Source organism: Drosophila novamexicana, unplaced genomic scaffold, assembly GCF_003285875.2.
Source record: "Drosophila novamexicana strain 15010-1031.04,08,12 unplaced genomic scaffold, DnovRS2.1 tig00000008-arrow-pilon, whole genome shotgun sequence".
Classification (NCBI taxonomy): Eukaryota; Metazoa; Arthropoda; class Insecta; order Diptera; family Drosophilidae; genus Drosophila; species Drosophila novamexicana.
In genome coordinates this window covers 4,977,782-5,001,558 of record NW_020824765.1, presented here as the reverse complement: position 1 = coordinate 5,001,558, position 23,777 = coordinate 4,977,782, and the positions used below count along the sequence as shown (strand labels likewise).

Sequence of the window (23,777 nt, the reverse complement as noted above, 5' to 3'; positions counted from 1 at the left end):
TACAGGCGGAGGCTCTTTGCCATTTGCCAAATGCCAGGCACTTAAACTCAACCCATGAGCTCCCGCCCCACCGCCCGCCACTCAGCATGTGCAGCTCTAAAGCTCAAACAAATCCAATCAATGTTACAGCCTCGGCACACATCGAATGTGTAGGTGGGTGTACGTGTATGTGTGTTTTTGTGTGTGTGTATCCATATGCAAATAAGCGCTGGCTGCCATATAAAATTTAATGTGTTGCCTGCCACAGACATTTCTCTCACTCTCTCTCGCGCTCTGTGTTTCTCTCTTTCTCATTCTCTATTGCGACTTTTGCAGGTTGTTGCTGTTGTTGTCATTTAGGATTTAGGAGCAGCCATTGATGCGTGTGCAGCCCATCAATCGTTGGGAATTAAAATTTTATTATGCCATATTCCAACAGGCAGCTCGCCCGGCTGCATGCGCTGCGTATACGTAATAAGCATTACGTATACGTCATGTATGTCGGCTTGTGTTTTGGGTTGCAAAGAGCATGTTTGCCATATTCGAGTCTCATTTTTGGCACAATAAACATTTAAATGCAAATGTCCCCGCCTAAAATGTTGGCCATCAGCATTGAAAACCCAAACGCTGCGTTCTGAATTCGAGTCGAGACATTAACCATTAAATGCCACTTCAACTACTAATACTGCTACTACGCCGCGAAGGCCAAAAGCAATGAAGCGCGAATGTGCACATTAACTGCAACACATGGAGCACTAACAGGTCCACCCACCATCAAACCCCATCTCCATGCTTGTAAAGGTTGGCCTGGACAGCCCTTTGGTTGGTGCTCAACGCAAGCAATATGATTGCTACGAGGGTTGCCCTTCACCTTCTGCGCCTTAACAGTGTGTTTCCAGTTGTAATTTGGGAAGTGTAATGGAATCAATTCCGTTTTTTATGCTTTAGAGTTAATTCAAGACAAGGTGCCTGATTTTCTATCCATCTCTGTGACCCGTCCTCGCGGTTCAACTGGGATTCGCACAACATTAGAAGCCACCCTTTTATTTCGTTCTTCCAACAAACACACACATACACACACACCCGTTAGTGACAGCGTTTTTCATGCACATTTGGCTGGCGTTCAAGGATAATGCAGCGCGGATTGTGCAAGTATTTTATAGTTTGCACCACGCTCACACACACACACGCATATTTTCAAGCGCTGTTTGTGCCACTTTGTGACCCCATCGTTCAATAAGAACATTGTGCTTCAATAGCCCCGCCCCGCCACCCTCTCCCCATTGCGACGCCTCCGCACTGCAGCGAGAGTTCAGGTAGTTGTTGGAGTTTATAAAGCGCCATACATTATGCAGGTTGTTTGTTATCGTTCGATAGAGTGTAAATTATGGCACAGTTGGCAGCGTGGTAGCAAGTGTGGCACAAGCAGAGCTAAAGGGTTGCCCATACGTGTATATGTGTGTATCTATGTGCCTGCATGCATATATGGTGTGCTAAACCCTTAATTGAGCCAGCTAGTTGAACTCTAAATGAAATTTATGTGGGCATATTAATTCCAATTATATGCTCTCACTCTGACTTCATTTTAGTTCTTTTCCTTAGCTGTCCCTTTCACACTCTCTCTCTCTCTGTCGCTGCAAATGCTTTGCTTTTAAGAGTTATTTTTTAAGCAAAATCCTATTAAAGTTAAAGAGCTGAAAGCATAGTTAAATCCCTCTGTATATCTAAACATATATCTAAATATATATATAGTTGCTTTGCTTGCGCTGCTGTGCTTGTGCAATTGAAAGGAAACTTTTCTATGGCTTTTCCTCAGATCTCGCCTCACTCACTCAAGTGTACTATGGTGTGTGTGTGTGTGTGTGTGTGCACCCCAACTGAAACCCGCTCATCTTTCACCTTCCCTCCTTGTATCAATGCAGCTTGAAGGGTTTTATGCAGATTTCCATTTGACTTTGTCTCAAATGTGCACACACAAAAAGATAAAATTCAGCCCTTCCCCTCTTTGAAGCCCGCTCGATGCGTCGTTCATTTCACAGCCAATTTTGTGCTTCTTAGCCCCGGCTCCCGTCCAATTTAACAAGCCTGTCCAAGTTCTTATCCTTGTGCATGCTCCTGACCTCGTTGCGGTGTGTGTTCGTTGTCCTCTCCTTCTGCTGGTCTTTTTTCTTCATCTTGTCATCGCGTCTTTGTTAAGCGCATAAAGTGTGAAAGTACATGGAATAGGATTTCTTCTGCTCTTCCGGGAGACTTTTGTTTTTCAATTGCCATTTGCCATATTTGCCGCAATTGTTTCTCTCACTCCACGCGCTCCAATTGTTGCAGATCTCGGTGGCAACACAAACCTACTCCAAATTTCCGGCTTTGCTTTGGCAAAACGACGGCAACAGACTTTGGGTAAAGCTGCAGTTATAACGCTGCCGGCTATCTTATCAGTCGGTATTTAGCCCTGTTGTCCAAGCGAAAATGAGGAGTATTGCTTTCTATCGACGTTATGGCAGCTAGAGAACTTCTGATATTATATTTCTTTTTTGAGTAAGTTTTAGCACGTCTTAAATCAGTAAAACGAACAAAGTGCCGTGTCTCCAAATATGTTTTTATTTATAATATATATAAACTTAATCAATATTAATATTTAACAGCCAATAAACTTAAGAGAAGAATCTTAAAACTATATTATTCCCGAATTCACGTAATTAACATCAATGTATTTTTAATTTTGGGCACAGGGTATCGCGCAGTCAGTTAGTTTCTATTGCAATTTGCTCAGCTGTGGCATGGAAATCAGGCGGAAACTGTCAGCTTGTTATGTGTGCAGTCGCTCGTTGCACATCGTTACTTTGCTACTGTTTTTGGATTTCCCCACTCGACTTGAATCATGCTTATCAAGTGCAGCTAACAATGTTCTCTCTCTGTATTAGTGTGTGTGTGTGTGTGTGTGATTGCCTACAGCTGTTTTTCCGGTAAGCAAGTTCTATTTTCAAGCTGTTGCAGTCATTTCTAGTACGATTTCTGCATTCCGCTGTTATTTTCAGTTAGATGGTACTCGTTGCAGTCCTAATAAATTGTGAGTCGGTCGGTAGTCACGTTAATTTACCTGCCCCTGGGGCCACCACGCTATAATTTTCATTATACGCTGAATTCAAACTTAGAAAACAATACAATGCAATACACGTCTAGAAAATGCCATCGCGTTTGGCACGAATTGCAAATCATTTTGGATATGGAATCTAGATCACGCATTGGCCCTTTGGTCATTAGGTAATTAGCCCACGACAACAAAGCATTGATATTTACATTAAACTTTATTTACATTATGAAGAATACGCGGGGAAAGTCATAGTTAGTTAATCTATTAGCCCTGTTTATGACGCACTTGGTGCTCTGATGTAAGCCCATAGGTCTTCACATAAAAATTGCCAAACATATACATCATAATCACGGCCTGAACTATCTGTATCAATAGCAGGCTGCTGGGAAAGCGGCAATTCTTGGCGAAGATCAGCACGTAGGTCGTGTAAAGAAATAGTGCAACAAACTGTATGAGTTGAGTTATTGTTATATACTTTTTCCACCAAATATTCGCCTTGACACCAGGATAATGCGCCGACAGAAAGTAGTAAAAATACATGACAGTATGCACCAAAGAGTTGATCATGCCCAAGGCATTAAAGTGACCACCAGTTCCATAGAAGCGCATTACTAAATAACAGCCGATAACCATCATCATATGATGATAGACATGCAGAAAGGAGATCTGTTTGTAGCTCTTGCGCAGCACAAAGAATATCGTGTCCAGCAGATCCAGGATCTTATTGATAAAGTATGCAAAGTGCACATACCGCTCCAGATTCTTGTGCTCGTGCCCAAACGGAAAGGTTTCCATGCAGCTCAGATTGCAAATGCGCCGACAGATCAGATAATAGAATGTCTGCAGAAAAATAGAATATTAAACATGCTGAATCATGCTCCAACTGAATGCAATTAAGAAAATTATTTACTGACAATGCCAAAGAAGATGCCATTGTATGCCACCTGGCTCAGATTGTAGATGCGCAATAACTTGGTCAAGTTGTACGGTTCTCGATGCTTCATAAAGATCTTACCAAATTTGAGTACAAATAGTAAATAGCTTGTGAGTATTAAAATGAGCGGCCATGGCGAATTCGTTAAGGGCAGCTGGTTAGGATCTGTGTTAATAATATTACTGGTTAATCCAACTGATATAGTCATATAGAGTCATAAAGACGAGCTATATATCCTACCCGGTGGCGGTATATTGAAAATGCCAAACATCGCTTCAACTTTTCGTCCAGTATGGTCGGAATACGATTTGCGAATGAACGCGAATGTCAAACAATTTCCGTGTCTAATCAAATTTTTGTATGAATCAAATGAGTTATTTATTGAGTTTCTTCTGGAGTCTATTTCGAAAATGCGTTGACAGAAACGAATACAGCACAAAAAGGAGGAGAGCGAAATCGGAGAATGGCATACAAAGATATTGAGTTGAAACTACCTCGAATATCTTGAAAGCTTTATAAGCTGTTTGCAAGTATATAACAAAAGCTTTTTTGGACTTTGGCTCATTAATATTGATGATGTATGTACCACAGTACCATAGTACATCAAAGAAAATTGAATATTCACCAGAACGAATGGGTTCTAAACATAAGCACGTGCAAGCCCAGCTTAATGTCTATTCGATGTATGTTAATGTATATTTGTTCGTGTTTTTGAAGCCCAACTACGTGTATAAAAAACTCAAGTTCTAGTTCGAAAGCGCCGGCATATACGCATAACACACACACTCAGTAAAATTGACTTTTCAATGTATTCTGAACTAAACGTCTATTATGTACCGTTTTAAAATACATTCAAATACATTCAGCAAGTCATTTAGTTATAAAATACATACGGTCTATGAAGACTGCTCACTTTTTAAAGTTAAATACTTGTATCAAGACAATACGTTTTTATTTCAACAATAAATCCAGTTGTACATTTTCGATTAACTGGCATTAAATTAAGGATAACACATTTTATTATGTTATTATGTATTTTTTTATATAATCTTCTGTTTTGGCTTGACATAAGACTGTATATAAAACCTGACAAACATAATAATCATTACAGTGGCCTGAAAGAGCTGTAAGTATTGCAAAATGATCGGAAATGTGCAGCTCGGATTGAGTAGTAGGACTGCCAGTGATTGGATTATCAATATCACGAACTGTAGTATCTGAATTTTGGTGATATACTTCTTCCACCAAAGGCTGCCCTTAAGCTCTGGATACATCGCGGAAGTAAAGTAATAAAAATACATAACAGTATGCACAAAAGTGTTCAGAGTTCCCATCACAGTAAATTGGCCAGCACATCCATAGAAGTGTATCACCCAATAAGTGGTATAAACCATCATGACGTGATGATAAACGTGCAGAAAAGTGATCTGCTTATAGCTCTTGCGCAGCACAAAGAAAATGGTATCCAGCAGATCAAGAATCTTGTTCAGAAAGTAGGTGTATGCCACCATACGCTCAGTTCCCTTCATCGGATGGTCGTCTCGAAGAACTATAATGCACCGTATATCGTACACCGGTTTGAGGATTATAAGATAAATACCCTGTAAAAGAAAAACACATTTAGCTTTATGTCGTCATAATTGCAAGTTTCCAGCCGCACATAGTAAAACAGAATCGCATTGTAGATCATCTGACAAAAGTTGTAGACCAGGATTATGTTTTTCAAATTGTACGGCGTTCGGTGCTCCATAAACATTTTTCCGAGTTTAAGTACAAATAGTAAATAGCACAAAAGGATGAATGTTACAGGCAATGGCGAGCTTAGTATTGGCATATCCCTGGCCATCACAGGATCTATAAAAAATATTCCGATTTTGTGAGAAGAATCGATCGTTAAATAAAAGGATATTTTACCTGTTGGCGGTCTAACGAAAACTTCGAATATGCCCATTTTGCTGAGTAAAATCTAGAATCGGGCACTTGTATGTTGAAAATGCGACATAGAAATAAGAATTGAAACCAATTTACAACTATTTAAGTATCACCAAAAATACAACATTGCTAATCGATAACATCCGCGTGCCGAAGAATGAATACCCTTGCAGAAATCTTAAACGAATTTATAGCACGCTAGTTATGTAATGGGGCTACAGTTAGATCGAAAATCTAGTTATATGCTTTATACTTTATTGGAAATACAAAAAATGTATGTTTAATCCAGGCTCTGTGAACATTTAATAATAGTAAAACAGTAAACCTACCCAACTGCCAGGGTACATTTAGAATGTAATTAGAAACAAAATACAATCAGGCCAAAGTACGTATGTTAACAAGTACGAATACACTAATCGCAATGGCATTATATGAAGATACCCTTTTACGCTGAGAAAATGTAATAAAACTAATATCTCTATATATAAAACTTAAATTTTATATGTAGTTGCCTGAGCATTAAGATGCTTAACCTAGCTTTACAATAATGTGAGGAACATACTTAACATTACCTATTAAGTTTTTAGTTATATGGTTTATATTTTCTCTATTTAACTACCCGGTTTTGGCGGTCAATGGGGTGGATCCTGCGAAGTCTCCGCGAAGCTTTAAGTTGCTTTTGAATAGCATTGAACTTATTTTTATAGATATTAAACAAATTTCAGCGATTTGGGTTATTTCACCGACAACTGAAATTTGGCGCAAAGTTTGCAATTTTTTTATTTGCCATCGGATCAGATTCGAACTCATTTTCAAAGTTCTTTGAGAGAGTTTATTTGATAGGTTTTATTGCGAATTTCACTTCACTGCTGTGATCCAGTTCCAGGGTATTCTTTTTTAGTATTGACGACAATTTTATTATAAACTGATTTGCAAAAAAGTGTATAATTTGAACTTGTATATTTGCAATTTTAATGTATTACATTTGCTGTCTGTGAAGGTTAGTTAGCTGAGTATAGCTCTCTGGACAGGTTCTAGAAGCTCTGCGCAGCGATGAATCCATTCACAAGAATGAGACATTTTTAAATGCTGCCCCTTGGATTGATATTCGATTCCTGATTTCCATAAATAAATATATATACTCAAGCTCGTAGTAAAAATAAAAGTATACTTAATAAATATGTGAAAGACGCTATTCTAATTAAAATACAATATTAAATCGGAAAAAAGGAATTACCATTTTTAGGGCTCTTTTTGCTGTTTCTGGTGTTTGGGCTTCACGTAAGCATGATAATAAAAATTGCCAAACATGACAGTCATTACTGTAGACTGGAAGAGCTGTAGATATTGCAGGAACATTTGAAATTGGCAAGTAGGATTGAATAACAAGACTAATGCAGCTTGCAAAACCAATAAAATAAATTGTAATATTTGTATCCCCGTAATGTACTTCTTCCACCAGATGCTGCTCTTAAGCTCCGGATACAGTGCCGAAATAAAATAATAGAAATAAATGACGGTATGTACAAAAGTGTTGAATAATCCCATCATCATGTATTGGCCACCGACTCCGTATAGCCGCATCACCCAATATATGCTAAACACCATCAGGAAATGATGGTAAACGTGGAGTAAAGTTATCTGCTTAAAACGTTTTGGTAGCACAAAGAACACGGTGTCCAACAGATCTATCACCTTGTTCAGGAAGTAGATATAGGAAAGCCAGAGTTCCTTTTCCTTAAACGGATGTTCGTACGGCAGGCTTTCCATGCATTGTAAATCGGGCTCTTGTAGGCTTCAACTACACTATGGAATTAAAACGAAAACCCAACTTGCAACTATTTAAGAACGTGTAAATGGATCATATAAGGTCACGAAGAATAAATACCCTTTCTAACAACTTAAATAAATGTATCGCATGCGTACGATTGATGTTTTTGTGCAAATGTATGTATCAGGCAGGAGGTAGCATCTCCGACTCTATAAAGTCTAGCCATGTCTGACCGTCTGTCCGTCTGTTCGTCCGTCCGTGTCGCGCAGTACGAGATTTCCGATAATCAAAAACTTGCCTCGTTTCCAAGTAATCAATAAAAATCGATATCGAAATTCTGTTTTTTGAGCAAATCTCGTAAGTTATAAGAGCTAGAGTCACCAAACTTGACCTGTAGCATCTGGAATAACAAATATATATTTAGTATCGTTCTATTAATAAATATTGATTATTTTGTTAACTGTTAAAACAAGAACTTAAACATGTAGCGGGACCTGCATTTGGTGTTGGTAGAAGAGGGTTCAGGGTATCCCCTAGTCGAGAACTCCCGACCACAGCCCCTTATTTTTCAATACGTAAATGTATATTTTTACACAAGGCGTACGTTCTGTTAGTGTCTGCTTTAATGTATTACATGGTTTGTAAGCTAATTGTAAAGCCCAGCTACAAGGGTAAAAACGTATCTCACTAAAAAAACAAAGTCAAGCGAGGTGTATAAAAAAAAGCAAATTGTTTAATCGAAGACACTTGGAAACAATCAGAAAATAAATGTCAGCGTAATAGCCTTATTCCACTATAAACATTTCTTACATTTTTTTGCCACACATGTCACATATTTTTCAAATGTGCAAAAAGTAGACTGTATGTTATACCACAAGAAAACACATTTTTCACATTTGCAAAATATTATGGTATTCTTTAAAGATGGCCAAATTCCGCAAAGAGTCAAGATAGTAGAGTTCAAGAGAGGAGATTTAAATTTACTGGGTGAAAAAGGTATATCTAAAATTTGAAGCACAAATTTGCCGCCAGCAACGCCGGGGAATACTCGCTAGTTATTTGTATGTCCTGATTGCACCTTATTTTTGTTTTGTTTTGGGGATTATTCGAAATTTGACTTGAAAGTGCATTTAAACTTCTGTCTTTTAATCTTACTCAAAAACAAATTGTTGTCAAGCAGTTGAAAAATATTCAAATTTAAGGTGTGTTGCTGCCCTCGTCTATTGCCTCAGTCAATAAAATTCGAAACTGCAGTTTAATACTGAATTAATTAACTGAGTATTATTCTCTGCTCACGGCTTAAGAGTGTTGTTCAACGATAAATCAATTCTCATTGAAATGAATTAAGAGAAATTAGTAAATGTTACTCTTGAAATGTTTTTCAACCCGCATTGAAATTAATTTCATATGGGGATTCTATAAATAGTCGGGAGAAGCTACTGAACAGAATACGAGCACGGAAATAAATATGCGGCAAATCTTATTTTTCTGCTGCCTTCTCTGATAAAAAGTCTGCATTTAACATAGAAATATTTATGCTTAAGTCATTTAAAAATCATAATTTGTATAAGGGGCTTTATTGCTGTTTCTGGTGTTTGGGCTTCACGTAAGCATGATAATAAAAATTGCCAAACATGACAGTCATTACTGTAGACTGGAAGAGCTGTAGATATTGCATGAACATTGGAAATTGGCAAGAAGGATTGAATAACAAGACTAATGCAGCTTGCATGAACAATAGAATAAATTGACCGATTTGTATCCTCGTGATGTACTTCTTCCACCAGAGGCTGCTCTTAAGCTCCGGATACATTGCCGAAATAAAGTAGTAGAAATACATGACGGTATGCACAAAGGAGTTAAAGAATCCCGTCATCATGTATTGGCCACCGACTCCGTACAGTCGCACCAACCAATATACTCCAAAAACCATCAGAACATGATGGTAAACATGGAGTATAGTTATCTGTTTGTAGCTCTTTCGCAGCACAAAGAACACAGTGTCCAACAGATCTAACACTTTATTCAGGAAGTAGCTACATGTTATCCAGCGCTCTACACTCTTATCCGGATGGTCTTCCGCACCGGGTTCCATGCATCGTAGGTCGTACGCCGGATGAAGGATGATATAGTATACACCCTTTAAGATGTTTCTTGGTTAAAACTTTTAAGTTTGAATGTGATTTGCGAAACTTACAAAACCAAACATAACTGCATTGTAGATCATTTGGCAGACATTATAGACGAGGATGACATTTTTTAAGTCGTACGGCTTACGGTGCTCCATAAATATTTTTCCTGCTTTGAGTACAAAGACTAAATAACATAGCAAAATGATATTTACGGGCCATTGGGAAGATAGCAATGGCACATGCCGGGCCACAATAGGATCTTCAAAGAAAAAGTTTAGAATTTGTGAGAATAATCAATCGCTTAATAAAAGGATATTGTACCTGCTGGCGCTCTGTAGAAAATTTCGAATGCACTTGAACCCATTTTGCTGAACATCACGAATCAGGCTCTTCAGAGCTTCAACGGTGCCATAGAAATAAGAATAAAAACCGACTCACAGCTGCTTAAGTACTACCAAGAATACAAAAGTGTCAATGGATAACATCAGGGTGCCGAATATTGAATATTGAATACCCTTGTAGACATCCTAAACAAATTTATAGCATTTCAGTTCCATGAGGAATTGGGCAACTGATCTGAAAACCTAGTTAAATATTCATACACATGTTTAAATACATAACATGTATTATTTTGAAGCATGGCCATATACACAGTTGACTGCTTCGATTGATGTCTTCACTGCGTTACATATTGTGTAACAACAGTTCAATACCCAACTACAAGGGTATAAGTAGAGCCACATTAGAAACCAAATTCAGTCATACCAAAGTGCATATGTAAAGAAGTACGAATACTCTAATCGAAACGACTTAACTTAAAAACACCTTAAAAGTTAAAGGCTGATGCAAAATTCAAGAAAAAACGAAAGAATAATAATAATAGTAAACAAGTAAGAGTACCGCAATCGGGTGCAATCGACAGCATAATGCTCACTAATAAGTAGACTACGCAAGTGTGGCCAAAGTTTAAAGGATATTTTAAGGGATTATCGATATCACATATCATATCGATAAATAGGACAAGTAGCGCAGACTAGGAGGAACTTCGTCCCATTTGAGAAGACGTATCCAATAAGTGAAATATTTTGGATAAGTGTAGACAATAAACATGCCAATTAAGTGTGTATGCCTCTTATAAGCTGCAAGCAGCATTTCCCAAAATAAAGATTTCGATATCGAATGTTATCGATTTGTTGGAAATAAGACAAGTTGCTTTCATAATTTCAAGTTTCTAGTTTATATAGTTTCATACATACGAACGGACAGCCAGACATGTCCAGATCGCCTGGGCTATTAACGCTGTCAAAGATTGTGTAAGTTTTTATTCATATTTTATGGAATTAGGGTGTAAGCAGAATCCCAGCCATTTATTAGATGTTTATATATATATATATATATATATATATATATATATATTGCTATATTTCGGACTCTGGAACTGTCTATATTCGGTTTTTTAGTTCCCACATTGACTAAGGCAGAGCCGCAACACAAAACTTGTTGTGTATTTAAATGTTTAATGGTTGTCGTTAATGCGATACAAAGACTACATACGTTTTTTTCCAATTGAGATTCATTAAAATATATAATGTATTCCCTCTGTTTAATGGTCTGCACTTAACATAAGTAAGCCAACTTACTTAATTATGTACTTAAGCTCGTCGGGAAAAAATGCAAAGCATAAAATCTAATAAATATGCATGCTTGCAAAAAGCCTCTTATATCGGCCGTTTCATTCTTATCTTATGTTGATAAAAACTGCCAAACATAACAGTCATTACTGTAGTCTGGAATAGCTGTAGATATTGCAGAAAAGTTGAAAACAGGCAAGTAAAATTGAACACTAAAATAAATTGTACTATTTTTATCCTCGAGATGTACTTCTTCAATCAGAAGCTGGATACATTGTCGAAAAGAAGTAGTAAAAATATACACAAATGTATACATAAAGGAGTTAAAGAATCCCGTCATCATGTATTGGCCACCGACTCCGTACAGCCGTATCAACCAATATACTAATATACAACAGATCTATCGCCTTATACAGGAAGTCGAGATCCGAGCATGAGTCGTCTTGCGAGAAGTCGGCAAAAGTAGACAAAAAAAAAAATAAAGTTTTACGAATGAGTTAATTTCGTTTATTGTTGTTTCTGATGTCGGGGACTAAGATATGTATTATAATAGAATTGACTAAACATGACAATCATTACGGTAGCCTGAAATAGCTGTTGGTGTTGCATAAAGATTGGAAATTGGCAAGAAGGATTAAATAATAGCACTAATGCAGCTTGCATAAACAATATTATAAATTGACCTATTTGTATCCTCGTGATGTACTTCTTCCACCAGAGGCTGCTCTTAAGTCCCGGGCGCATGGCCGATATGAAGTAGTAGAAGTACATAACGGTATGCACAAACGAATTACATAAGCCCATTGTATTATACTGGCCGCCGACACCGTAGAACCGAACCGTCCAGTAAATGGTATATACTATCATCATGTGATGGTAAACATGGAGCGGTGTAATCTGTTTGTAGCTCTTGCGCAGCACAAAGAACAGGGTGTCCATCAGGTCGAGCACCTTGTTGAGAAAGTAGGCATACGTTAGCCAGCGTTCGATATTCTTTCTCGGATGGTCTAGCGATAGGGTGTCTATGCAATATAGGTCATACGTGGGATCGATGAAGAGATAATAGACAGCCTTTAAGGGAAGGAAGAGTTGTTAGTGCGTACGTTTAATGTGATTTGCGACTTGTGATACTTGCCATAATAAATATAGCTGCATTGTAGATCACCTGACAGATATTATAAGCGAGTATAACATTTTTCAAATTGTACGGCTTGCGGTTCTCCATAAATATTTTCCCGTACTTTAAGACAAATAATAAATATGCCAAAACGATTAGTGTAACAGGCCATGCTGAGTTGAGTAAGGGTATGTGTTTTGTCCAAGGATCTGTGTAGGACAATATATATCTTTAATAATAGTTTAGATGGGACATAGATTTGGTATTTTTTCTACCTGCAGGCGGTATATCAAATATTACAAACACTGTGGAGTTCATTCTGTCCGGACTAAGCAAGATCTGTGTGCGACTCCTCACAAAATGCGACTGAGCCAATGCTTTCGATTCGTGCCTAAAGTATAAAAATTCTAGATATGTATGTACATGCACGTATGTATGTATGCATGCAGATATGTATGAGCATGTACATGTCGAATGCTTACATATGTAAAGCCGTATAAATATGTTGACGCTTCGATCGTATTCGGCAGAGGTTACGCAATCATTTGACTACATTATCGAAATTTTGTTTTATTTTTCACGGATTTAATTTGAACTCTTTGCAGTTGACGGCGCCCCCACAGGCCATTCACCAAACGTTAAATACAACAATGGGCTGCAAACGTGGAAATTTTGGCCATGTCAACAGCAGCAGCAGTAGCAGCAGCAGCAACAGCTGCTGGCAAAATAAGCGACAGCAACGGACAGCAGAAACTTAAGCAACAGAATGTGGCAAGCACTTGGCGCAGCAACAACAAATCGAATTACACGCACAGCGGACTAGCTGCCTGCCCGAATGTGACCAACGTTTTGCTGACCCATTGAATATGAGAGTGCAAAAAAATTCAGTTTGAAGAGCAACAAGGGCGAGTGCAACTGCTGCAGCTGCTGAATTTAATTAATTTAATTAAGCGCACAAAGAGTCTACAAAAAGGCGGCAGATTCATAGCACATTCGGGGGCGTGGAAGCGGCCATAAATCAGCCACAACAGCAGCCCGTTGCACGTCGCCTGCAATTGGAGTTCAGTTGTTAAACCGAAAAACCCAGGCAAGGCAACGACCCCAAGTAGCAGGCAGCAAGCGGCAGGCAGCAGGGCCTCTCCAACGGGGGAGGTCGCCCTCTCTCGCGTACGTGCGGCCAGCACTGGCCAATTAGACGCCGCCTCCAAAAGCCAGCGGCAATAATTTTGGCTTCATTGAACGTCAGCCTGATGCCACACTGATGACTGCCGCCAAGAGACGTGCAACAACCGGCAGCAGCAGCAGCAGCAGCAACAGTGAGCAGCAGCCATTGCAGCAGCAGCATCATCAACTGCATCATCACCAGCACCAACAGCAGCAACAGCAGCAGCAGCATCGGCATCAGGATGCGGATCAGCAGGCGCACGAGTACCAGCAGCTGCTGCAATATCAACATCATCCCCATGGCCAGCTCCACCATCCACAGCAATACCACCAGAGACAGCAGCAGCACTCGCCCCAACAGCATCAGCACCAACACCAGCATCAGGCATCCGCAGCAGCATCAGCCACGGCGACACTGCGCGATTGTTCTGTCAAATTGCCGCTGGACATCCTGTGAGTATTTCCCTAGACGGGCTAATATTGAGGGTCTGAGTGGGCTCTCGTCTAGATTAAAGCTGTATATTCCCCTCGGGCTAATGCTGATTCAGGCGCTCGCCAGTCTATGCAACTTGTTAAATAACTTATACCCTGTAAAAACTGTAGCATAGGCTGTTTAGAAATTAATCTCATAGTAAAAAAAAAATTTTAACAAAACTGTGACACTAATATATACTGGATATATAGAAGACTTGTCGTAAAGCTCAAATAATTAGTTAAATCTAAGTTGGAATAAATTTAAAAAGTAATAATTTTTACTATAGTTTGGAACTCCATATAAAAAGTTGTTTTATGTGGTTTATTTAAGTTTCAAATCTTTTTCAAAATATTCCATTTGAAGTCTTAATTCTATTTGATTTTCTACAGGGTATACTTTAGTCATAACAATTATTTTAGCACTGTGCTGGTAAAGGCAATGCCCAATGTAGGAAAAAGTCAATGTTCGCACGTCTCATGCTTTCATAAAATTTACATTTGAACGACTCGAATGAAAATTGCATTCATGTTAATGGCTGGACATCAATTTTCTCAGTCAATTTCCACAGCTGTGCCATATATTTATATTCCTTTTGATAAGCATTTCGCAGTATGCCAATTAACTTTCTTAATTGCATGCATATGCCGTATCTGGAATCTAAATGTTTTGATGTTGAATGCATATCAAGATAAATAATCTGGAAGGAACAAAATGCTACTAACTGTTGGACAATCATTGGAGCAGCTGAGATTAAGGCAAAAAGGCAGTTGACATATATAACTAAACAAATTCTTAAGTTTTAACAACTCTTGATTGTTTTAATTGTATGCCTTGCATCTTTCTGCTTGACATATTTATGCATTTATGCCCTCAAATCAATCACAAATTTTTGCTGGCTTAGCTGATGGTTTACTTTATCGAAAGATTTGCAGCAATAACGAGAAAGCAAGAATATCTTCGGTAAGTCGAAGATTTTATACCCTTGTAGATATTTGCTTTGCAGACATGTGAAAAATAAATATACATAGTGAAACGAATAATTGACGAGTTTGGTCAAGATAGTTTTTTATACAAGACCTAATTTTCGACCAAACGTTCCTATGCAACCTACATATATGATACAGGGGTCCGATACGCCTGGTTCTGTCATAAGTTTTGCCTGCAACAGGTAGACGGATCTATGCAACGTTTTAAGCCGTTTTAAGTGAGATGCTATAAACTTGGCTGATCTATAATATATATACATTGTGGGGTATGTCCTCTTCTATATTTCCATACACTCAGGAAGGGTACTGAAACGCTTAATTCACGTTGGCTTAAATGAAGTGTTTAAAGCTGCAGAAAATGGCAATAGTCTTTTATTGTTTATAATTGACAGTAAAAACAAAAATGTTATCTATACCAAGACTTATCAATTAAAAGCAAACCTTGTTTGATAGCCAACGTTTGATATAGAAACCAAGAACGTTGCTTAATTGCATTGGATTTAATTGTTGGCAACGCCAGCAAGTTGTCTTGAAATCCGAAACTTTGTTCAGTTTTAATTAAAGAGCAGCACAAATCATATTTTAGGGCAGCTAAGTTAAATCGGTTAGATAAATGTAAGAAGTTGGCAATTTTAATATTAATTGCAAACTGCTGCAATTGTTGAGCACTCAGTTCGTGTTGGGGTTTTGGCTTAAGTCCTTAAGCCGCTTTCGCACTGACTGTTGAGCCCTTTTAAAACAAAGTCCGACTTGGACAGAATTAAAGCTGTTTAAGCTGCCTGCGGGCCAGCACGACAGCCGGAACGGCTGGGCTGAGGTGCGAGGTGCGGGCTGTCAACTCGAATGCGTGACAGCAGCAGCAGCTACCACAACAAGCGGCGGCAGCAGCGCACTAATAACAACTACGGGAACAACAATAACAGAACAGTCAAAAGGAAGCGTTGCGTTTATGCAGATGCCGAGTCAAGTGGGTAGCCACGCCTGTCCCAAAAAGGGGCGTGAAAAACGAGGCCAGGCGAGCCAGTGTGTGTTGTGTGTCTGTGTTACAAATAGAAAACTCAAAGCATGCCACAGGCGGAAGACGTCTTGTGTGTGTGTGTGTGTGTGTATGTGCGCCACACGGTCGGAGTTTGAGTAGATAGGAGTTGGAGAATGTGTGAAGTGACTCCTTGTGGGCTGCAGCACGCTGTGTCGTTACTTTTAACGAGGTGTCGCAGGCGAAACTCGGCCAACAGGATGGAACGCCAGCTGCCAGCTGCCAACTGCCTGTTGCCGTGCCCCCAACTCCCCCTAGCCCCGCCAGCTATAGTCCACCTTTAACGCTGGCTATATATATATAGAAATGCACTTAGCCGTCGTCTGACTGGAGGCGTCTACTGCTACTGCTACTGCTACGGCTGCGGCTGCGGCTGCGGCATGCTGCAAATGAAGTCATCCATTAGACGACGACGTTACGTATACGCCGCGTGTGGGCCACTGCAGTTTGTATGCGCTCATAATGTGAGCCGTGTTTGCTGCGGTCTCAGCGGAAACGTTTAAAATGGAATTCGCTTAAGCGCTGACAAGCCGCATGGCTAAACAACGGCTGTGTACTGGGTTGTATGGTTGGGAGGAGGGTGGTGGTCTGAGGGGGGCGTTACAGCCAAAGCAAGTGTCGCCGCGCTAATTTCAGCAAGCAGTTTTCGGGGCGCTTAGTGAGTCATCGAGACTTCCAGTCGCTTTCGGCCCGTCGGTCGTTTGGGCCGCCACTTTAATTACTCAGCGCCAGTTGAAACGACAATCTAATTAGCTTAGCGACAGGCGTCTGCCATTGAAAGCGGGCGCCCATTAGATTAATTGAGCACAAGCACAAGCTATACTTTTCACTACTTTCGAGCTGCCCCAATGCTGCTCAATGCCGCCTCTTACCGATCCACTGGCAGTGCTACTTAGACATTATTTAAATTGTAAATGCATAGGTCGTATGCCACCACGTGGCAACAATTTTGTCTGCAGTATCCATGCTAAATTTGCATTTTAAAAAGACTATGCAGCTATGTAAATTCATATAACAGGCTGAAGAAGGCAACTTAATGGCATTTCTGGTTGTCTAGAATTCAAAACAATTCAGCTTCGCTACTCAATGATGAGGTGGTCACTAATGCAATTAGTCAATATCGCAGTTATGAAATGTCATAATGACGTTATGAAAATATATATATACAAATATATATATACTTCAACTTCTATGGTAACAATGCACCTCCTATTTGGAAATGTGAAAGAGATGTTTACAAGTTTTATAATAATAAATGAAATAGCAGGGCAGGACAACTGATCCTTGTATTATGTGCCATTGCGATGGCTATTTTAATAACTAAGGTGATGTCCAAGTCCCTCAGCAGGATCTGCCGTAATATAATCAAAGCGTTGTAAAATTGTAAAATGATTTTATTTTGCTCGCTTCAAATCTAATGCAATTGAAAAGCAAGTGTTTTTAGCGTCATTTCCAACTGGGAGATTATCTGTACTTATTTGTTATATATGTATTTGGCAAGCAGCAGCGACTGTGCCTTGGCTTTGCACTATGAACTATTTGTACTTTATTTTGTCTAAATATTTGTGCAGCTTACTGCAATCGACCTCCCGCTGCAGTCGCTTAACGAACCAATTCAGAGTAGGACTATTTCCTTGCCAAAAAGGACTTCCGAGTAGTTGTTCCTGTAATGCTTATTGACATGATCAAAAAAGGACACAGCAGGGTATTTTCCAAACGATATAAAGATCTTTGTTTCAGTTTATGCAAGGCTACAGCTCTTAATAGTTATTCAATAAGTGAAATAATAGGTGAAAGATCGATATTTATCGTTTTCAGGGTAGCAGATTGAGCTGTCGATAAATTGAAGCGTGAGATTTTTCTAATGTACCCCATCACTTATTTATCCTTCGCCTCTGCTAAATATCTATCAAGGACTGATTGTCTAAACGTATATTTGATTAAACTAACTAAGAGAATGTTCTTCTCGTTCTCTCCATCAGCTGGCTGCCCAAGTCGGCCATGCGCCCGGTTGGCGCTGATGCCTCGCACACGGATTGCATCCTGGTTGTTGGCGTCTCCCGTCCAAAGCTGGCCGTTGTCTTTCTAACGGTCATGCTGATCTCGCTGTTCCTCACCTTTCACGTGCTCTACGACAGCGCCGTGTACAATATACAGGCGGCGCAGGCGGTGCACGAACGACATCGCCTCTCGCTGGCCGCATCCGCCTCGGCAGCTGCCGCAGCTCCCGCCGCAGCTCGCACAGCGTCGAGTGGCAATCATTTGCCCGTGTTTGTAAAGCCCGTGGCCAGCTCAAATCAACTCAGTCATCCCATGGTCTTTCCCTCCAGCCGTGTGCACTTCCCCAAGACCAGTCGACGCCTGCCACAGGTGAGTAATTGCATGCGGCCCGGTTTCGAATTACCCAACACTGTTAATTGCTGCAATTTGCATTTGCACTTCAATTACAGGCTCTGATAATTGGCGTACGCAAGTGCGGCACGAGGGCCCTGCTCGAGATGCTCTATCTGCATCCCCGCATCCAGAAGGCGGGCGGCGAGGTGCACTTCTTTGACCGGGATGAGAATTATCTGAGGGGCCTGGACTGGTATCGCAAGAAGATGCCCCACTCGTTTCGAGGCCAAATTACCATCGAGAAGAGTCCCAGCTACTTTGTCTCGCCCGAGGTGAGTCATGTCCGTCCGAGCCCATTTAAAATTTCTGCACTCACTTTGATGTCATAATTGCCAATTAGGCTCGTCCGCTGCACATGACTGCTTCTAATTATTAATTAACTGGCCACTGGCATAGGTAGAAATACATACGTAATATATACAGACGCAGATTGCATCGACATCTATCAAATTAAACTGAAACGCTGTCGATGCTCTTTGCTAACTCTCTCTCTCTCTCTCAGTCTGTCTCTGTGTCGCTCTCTCTTTGCCAATTTCCGTATTCCACTCTCGTGTCCGTGTCCGTATCCAACCAATTTTGGCAGCGGAAATGTTTGCAAATTCATTTGCCAAACGGCGTCATCTAACACAGCGTGGCGGACAGCTTCCCCTTCAAGCCCCAACAAAAGCCAATCGCCCACAACTGGTTCAGTTTATAGGTCGACAGTCAGTTTTATTATTGTTTTGAATACCCTGTAAGCCTGTCAAGTGGCTAAAAGAAGAAAGATTTGCAAATAGGCCTCTTTTTGGACCCTTAAAGACATATATATTTATAATGATTAGCTTTAAAGGTCGCCTTTTGAATACAATGAATCCTCAACTTTAAAAGAGTTGAAGAGGAAATAAAATATATATATGAAAATTCCTAGCAGAGATTATTAAAAAGTAATACAAGTATATCGTAATAGTATTATGAATAATATCCTAAGTACATTAACAAGCATTCCTTACTTTAGATATTATGGGTTCATTAAAATCAGAATAGGATATTTCGACTTTTGAATTTAGTATTAAATTGTGGTTTTATATCTGAATGCTACCCATATTCCAGATAGAACAATTATTAACATTTTCGAAGAGCCATTTTCCTTCTTTAATACCAAGATTCATACACAAAAAAGAGGTCCTGTACAGGGTATCTATCCATCGTTTAATTTCAAGAGAAAGTTTAGCTTTTTTTTGTTTTGGGAATATGTTTTTTTGCTATTTCTTGCCGCCTGTTGCCCGCAGAGTGGCTCGGCTGATGATGCAATTTGCTGGTCGAGCCGGAAGTTGCATGTGTCAGTAAAATTGAAGCCATCAGCTGGGAACGGGCGAGCCTGATAACTGGTAACTGGGATCTGGATTGGGATCCGGGTGACTGTGCGCTTGTTGTTGTTGGTGTCATGGCAATGCAATAATTCATTCAGTTTATGCTTTCAATTTGTAGCTGAGCTGCAGTTTGCAGCTGCAACCTTCCCATTCGCTGCGTTCCATTTTGTTTCATTCCATTACGTTCCAGCTGTTAAATCTTCATTAATGTCATGATAAATATTTATTGACATACGCTCGGCTGGCGAGAGCGGAGAGAGTGGGGACACAGAGGCACATAAACATAACCTGACTGTCATCTGCCCCTCTGGAGGCATTCACTCACCACCCACAGCTGTCTCTGTCACTCGTGATCGCTCTGTCTTTGTCTGGATAATTGTATCTTGTTTAAATTTGCGCACATTTAAAGTGAGAGCTGCTCGTCGCATTTGCTGTTTAAAACTAGCCTTCGCGTTCATAAATAATGCAAATCCCGACGGTGTGCTTGCGCCTCCAGTTGCCAACAGAATAGAGGAGTCGTCGGACGGGGGCGGCAGCGTGGGGAGTCAGCGCGCAGTCATGGACGCGCTAATATTTACCATGGCTACTTTGTAAATTGCATGCATGCATATATATTTATAGTTAATATAACGCTGTTTATTCAGCTCGTTTGCTGGCATAGTTTGAACAAAAGGCCGACGCGTCGGGTTTCTGGTTCATCAAGATGAAACCCTGCCAGTCGCTTACACTTGTTGCATACTTTACGGGCGCTCATTGAAATTGATTAACTCTATTTGGTTCGCCTCGTTGGCTTTATTGAAATACCCCATGCACATGTGTTAGGTTCTTAGTAGTAGGCGACACTTAAAGGCATGCCCAGTAGCTTGTGTTTAAACTTGGGAACTGTTAAGAGTTTATAAATATGTATTACTTATTGTAGGAAGACGGTTAACGTGTAATTTATATTAAATGTAATTTATAATAATAGCTAACATGATGTCTTATTACAATTTCTAAACTCTATTTACTTAACATAATTTAAACTTATTTTTATGTAAATTTCCTAACTCTTTGTTAAAGTCCTTTTCTTCCTTTTTTCTTATTATTGTAATTAAATTAAATAAATAATTAAATGTTCTTAAGAAACCTCATTTCCTCTAATAAAGCCTTCCTCTTAATATGCTTTATATCGATTGTGCCCAAAGATCAATTATTTAAACTATCATAGCATATCGTTAGTGTTCTTAGACATGCAATTGGCGTAAAAGCGAGAACATAAGTAGTACAGGATATTTTGTACGCAATAAAAGTGAAAGCACGTAATACAGGGCATTTTAAGTAACATCACTTGGGACACTTAAGCTTTGAGCCTTTATGCCGCAGCTTGTCGCCTACGAGATTCTACGGCCATATTTTCCGGTTAAATTAAATTCTTCACTACACAGTGGCAACAACAAGCGCAACACGGGGCAGGTGGCAGGCGGCAAGCACTGGCAATGGCTGCCCGTAAATTCATTAGCTGCTTATCTGGGCCCTGTCATAACTTGGCATTATTCAAGATATATATACATGTACCATATCCGGCTTTAAGTGTCCGCAATTGCAATCTTCTTTCGCTCCTTTGCAGGTGCCGGAACGTGTGCGTGCCATGAATGCGAGCATCAAATTGCTGCTGATTGTGCGTGAGCCCGTGACCAGAGCCATTTCGGACTACACACAGCTGCGCAGCCATGCGGCGACGGCGATATTGCCGCTGGCGGAGAGCAGTGCGCCCGGTTCCGGCTATGGCGCCAAGATGTCAACGTCTGCGCTCTATGCCAAGCTCCAGGCGGCCCACGGCTATGACAATGCGCTGGGCAGCGGTGCGGGCGCCAAGGAGACAGCTATAAGTGGACGGACGGGCGCAGCTGCAGCCGTGAGGCGTGGGGGAGCAACAACAACAACAACTAGTATGCCACCAACCACACCCAGCGCCGCCCAATTGGCAGCCAAGTAAGTGGGCAAACTAGAAAGTGCAACGTGCCTGATGGCATTTCCGTTTGCTGTTGCAAGTTTTTAATGTTTCCTTCAATTCGCTTGCCCCCCCCTAGATCCTTTGAGGAGCTCGCCATATTTCCCAATGGCACCGTTAACGAGGCCTATCGCCCATTGAGCATATCCATGTACCATGTGCATTTGCATCGCTGGCTGGAGGTGTTTCCACGCGAGCAACTGCTGGTGGTCAACGGCGATCGCCTGATCGAGGATCCGCTCTCCCAGCTCAAGCGCATCGAGGCATTTCTAGGTAAGCACAAAGCATAGCCTCTTCCTGGAGCTATAGCTAACTTGCCCCTTCCCATTCCTCCTGGTGCAGGCATTGAGCATCGCGTGCGCAGCGAACACTTTTATTTCAATGAGACGAAGGGCTTCTACTGCCTGCGCTATGATAACGGCGATCGCTGTCTGCGCGAGACCAAGGGCCGCAAGCATCCGCATGTGGATCCTGTTGTCGTCTCGCGTTTGCGCAAATTCTTTGCCGAGTATAATCAGCGCTTCTACGAGCTGGTTGGCGAGGATCTCGGCTGGCCCGAGGAGTAGTAGCTGCAATGGAGAAACATGGACTGAAAGGCTAACGACCCCCAACTACGACACCATATAACAACCCTTTCCCAACCTTATGCTGGGCTGCACTTTGGCGCATTTAATTACAGCGCAACAAAACAATCGATGCGAAAAACTGCGTGCAGGCTGCGAGGCTGGGTGGCTGGCTGGCTGACAGGATGCAGGCCGGAGGGACGCAGAAAGCTGGAATTACAGTGCACAGCATGGCGCCATATTTCTCTCTGGCTGTCTGCCAGCCGGCTGACAGTTCAATTATGCGAACTTTGGCGCCCACGAATATCCTTTATACGCCCAAACCTACAAAACGCAGATTTCCACTGCAGCGAGCAGAAAGGCAAAAAAAGCGTGAAGAGAAAACAAACAAGAAAATGTGAAAATAAATACCAAATGAAAACAGAAAAAAAAGATAAAAATTAAAGGATAAGCAGCGCGTGTTTTTTGCAGTGCAGCCGGCCATGAAAATGTACGGAAAAATATCGAGTATCCGCACAAGAAAATATAAATTAAAAGCAATATCTACATGATGCACGAAGCTTGCACTGTCTGTGTGCGAGAGAGAAAGACAAAGAGAGAGAGAGAGATAGAGAGAGAGAATGAAAGAGAGCGCGAATGTGTGTGTGAGTGAGCGAGAGAGTGCATACAATTTAATTAAGCAACTAAATGTGATTTTATAGCAAATAAGCGATAAACAAATGGAAATTAATTGCAATTGCAATTTTCGGGGCAATTAAATGTATTTAGACAAGGACAAAAACCGTCGGCTGAATTAAAAGTGTGCATAAAAAACAAATACATATACATACACAAATATAAACTAGTATATACCAAAGTCGCATACATATCTGAGCTCTGAACTCAACCCAAGTATATTATTAAAAAATACCAACAAAAAAGAAAAACTTATCAAGTGAACGTAACATATCAAAAGGAAAAGTGAAGGAAAGCCCAACCAAGAACTCGAAACATATCAGCAAAAAGCTTAAATATACTACTTATATAAGAAACTATATACACATATACAAAATATGATATACTAATACATATACATATGTTATATGCATACAAGTAAACGCTAGGCTTAAGTTAATATGCAATTTGTTATTTATTATCAATATCATTTAGCAAAAATTATATTTTAGTCTAATTTTAAAACATTCAACTAGTTTGTAGCTTTAAAAAGAATACCAAGTCCTTAGACAAATTACT

The 23,777-nt window shown here is 40.3% G+C and overlaps 4 protein-coding genes across 4 annotated transcripts in view; 1 reads left to right on the top strand and 3 right to left on the bottom strand.

The window, feature by feature from the left end:
• The window catches only part of LOC115763764 (heparan sulfate glucosamine 3-O-sulfotransferase 2), a 47,576-nt gene extending 24,410 nt beyond the window's left edge, over positions 1-23,166 (top strand). Inside the window, exons 2-8 of the mRNA XM_030706482.1 lie at positions 13,193-13,902; positions 14,011-14,204; positions 18,231-18,618; positions 18,699-18,914; positions 21,598-21,962; positions 22,061-22,254; positions 22,324-23,166. Of these exons, the coding sequence (XP_030562342.1) occupies positions 13,849-13,902; positions 14,011-14,204; positions 18,231-18,618; positions 18,699-18,914; positions 21,598-21,962; positions 22,061-22,254; positions 22,324-22,547 (1,635 nt within the window). The 5' untranslated portion in view covers positions 13,193-13,848 and the 3' untranslated portion in view covers positions 22,548-23,166. The remainder of the gene's footprint in view (positions 1-13,192; positions 13,903-14,010; positions 14,205-18,230; positions 18,619-18,698; positions 18,915-21,597; positions 21,963-22,060; positions 22,255-22,323) is intronic.
• On the bottom strand, positions 3,266-4,327 carry LOC115771510 (elongation of very long chain fatty acids protein F-like). The gene is made up of 3 exons (XM_030717245.1): positions 4,245-4,327; positions 3,985-4,169; positions 3,266-3,910 (listed from the first exon to the last, which is right to left on the bottom strand). The coding sequence occupies exons 1-3, from the start codon at positions 4,273-4,275 to the stop codon at positions 3,335-3,337; spliced, it is 792 nt and encodes a 263-aa protein (XP_030573105.1). The 5' UTR covers positions 4,276-4,327; the 3' UTR covers positions 3,266-3,334.
• Positions 4,935-6,063, bottom strand: LOC115771518 (elongation of very long chain fatty acids protein F-like). Its single transcript, XM_030717257.1, has 3 exons — positions 5,919-6,063; positions 5,665-5,858; positions 4,935-5,605 (listed from the first exon to the last, which is right to left on the bottom strand). The coding sequence occupies exons 1-3, from the start codon at positions 5,953-5,955 to the stop codon at positions 5,045-5,047; spliced, it is 792 nt and encodes a 263-aa protein (XP_030573117.1). The 5' UTR covers positions 5,956-6,063; the 3' UTR covers positions 4,935-5,044.
• Positions 9,352-12,905, bottom strand: LOC115763769 (elongation of very long chain fatty acids protein F-like). The gene is made up of 5 exons (XM_030706492.1): positions 12,863-12,905; positions 12,606-12,796; positions 12,119-12,541; positions 9,444-9,847; positions 9,352-9,370 (listed from the first exon to the last, which is right to left on the bottom strand). The coding sequence occupies exons 1-5, from the start codon at positions 12,903-12,905 to the stop codon at positions 9,352-9,354; spliced, it is 1,080 nt and encodes a 359-aa protein (XP_030562352.1).
• Positions 23,167-23,777: the final 611 nt, after the last annotated feature.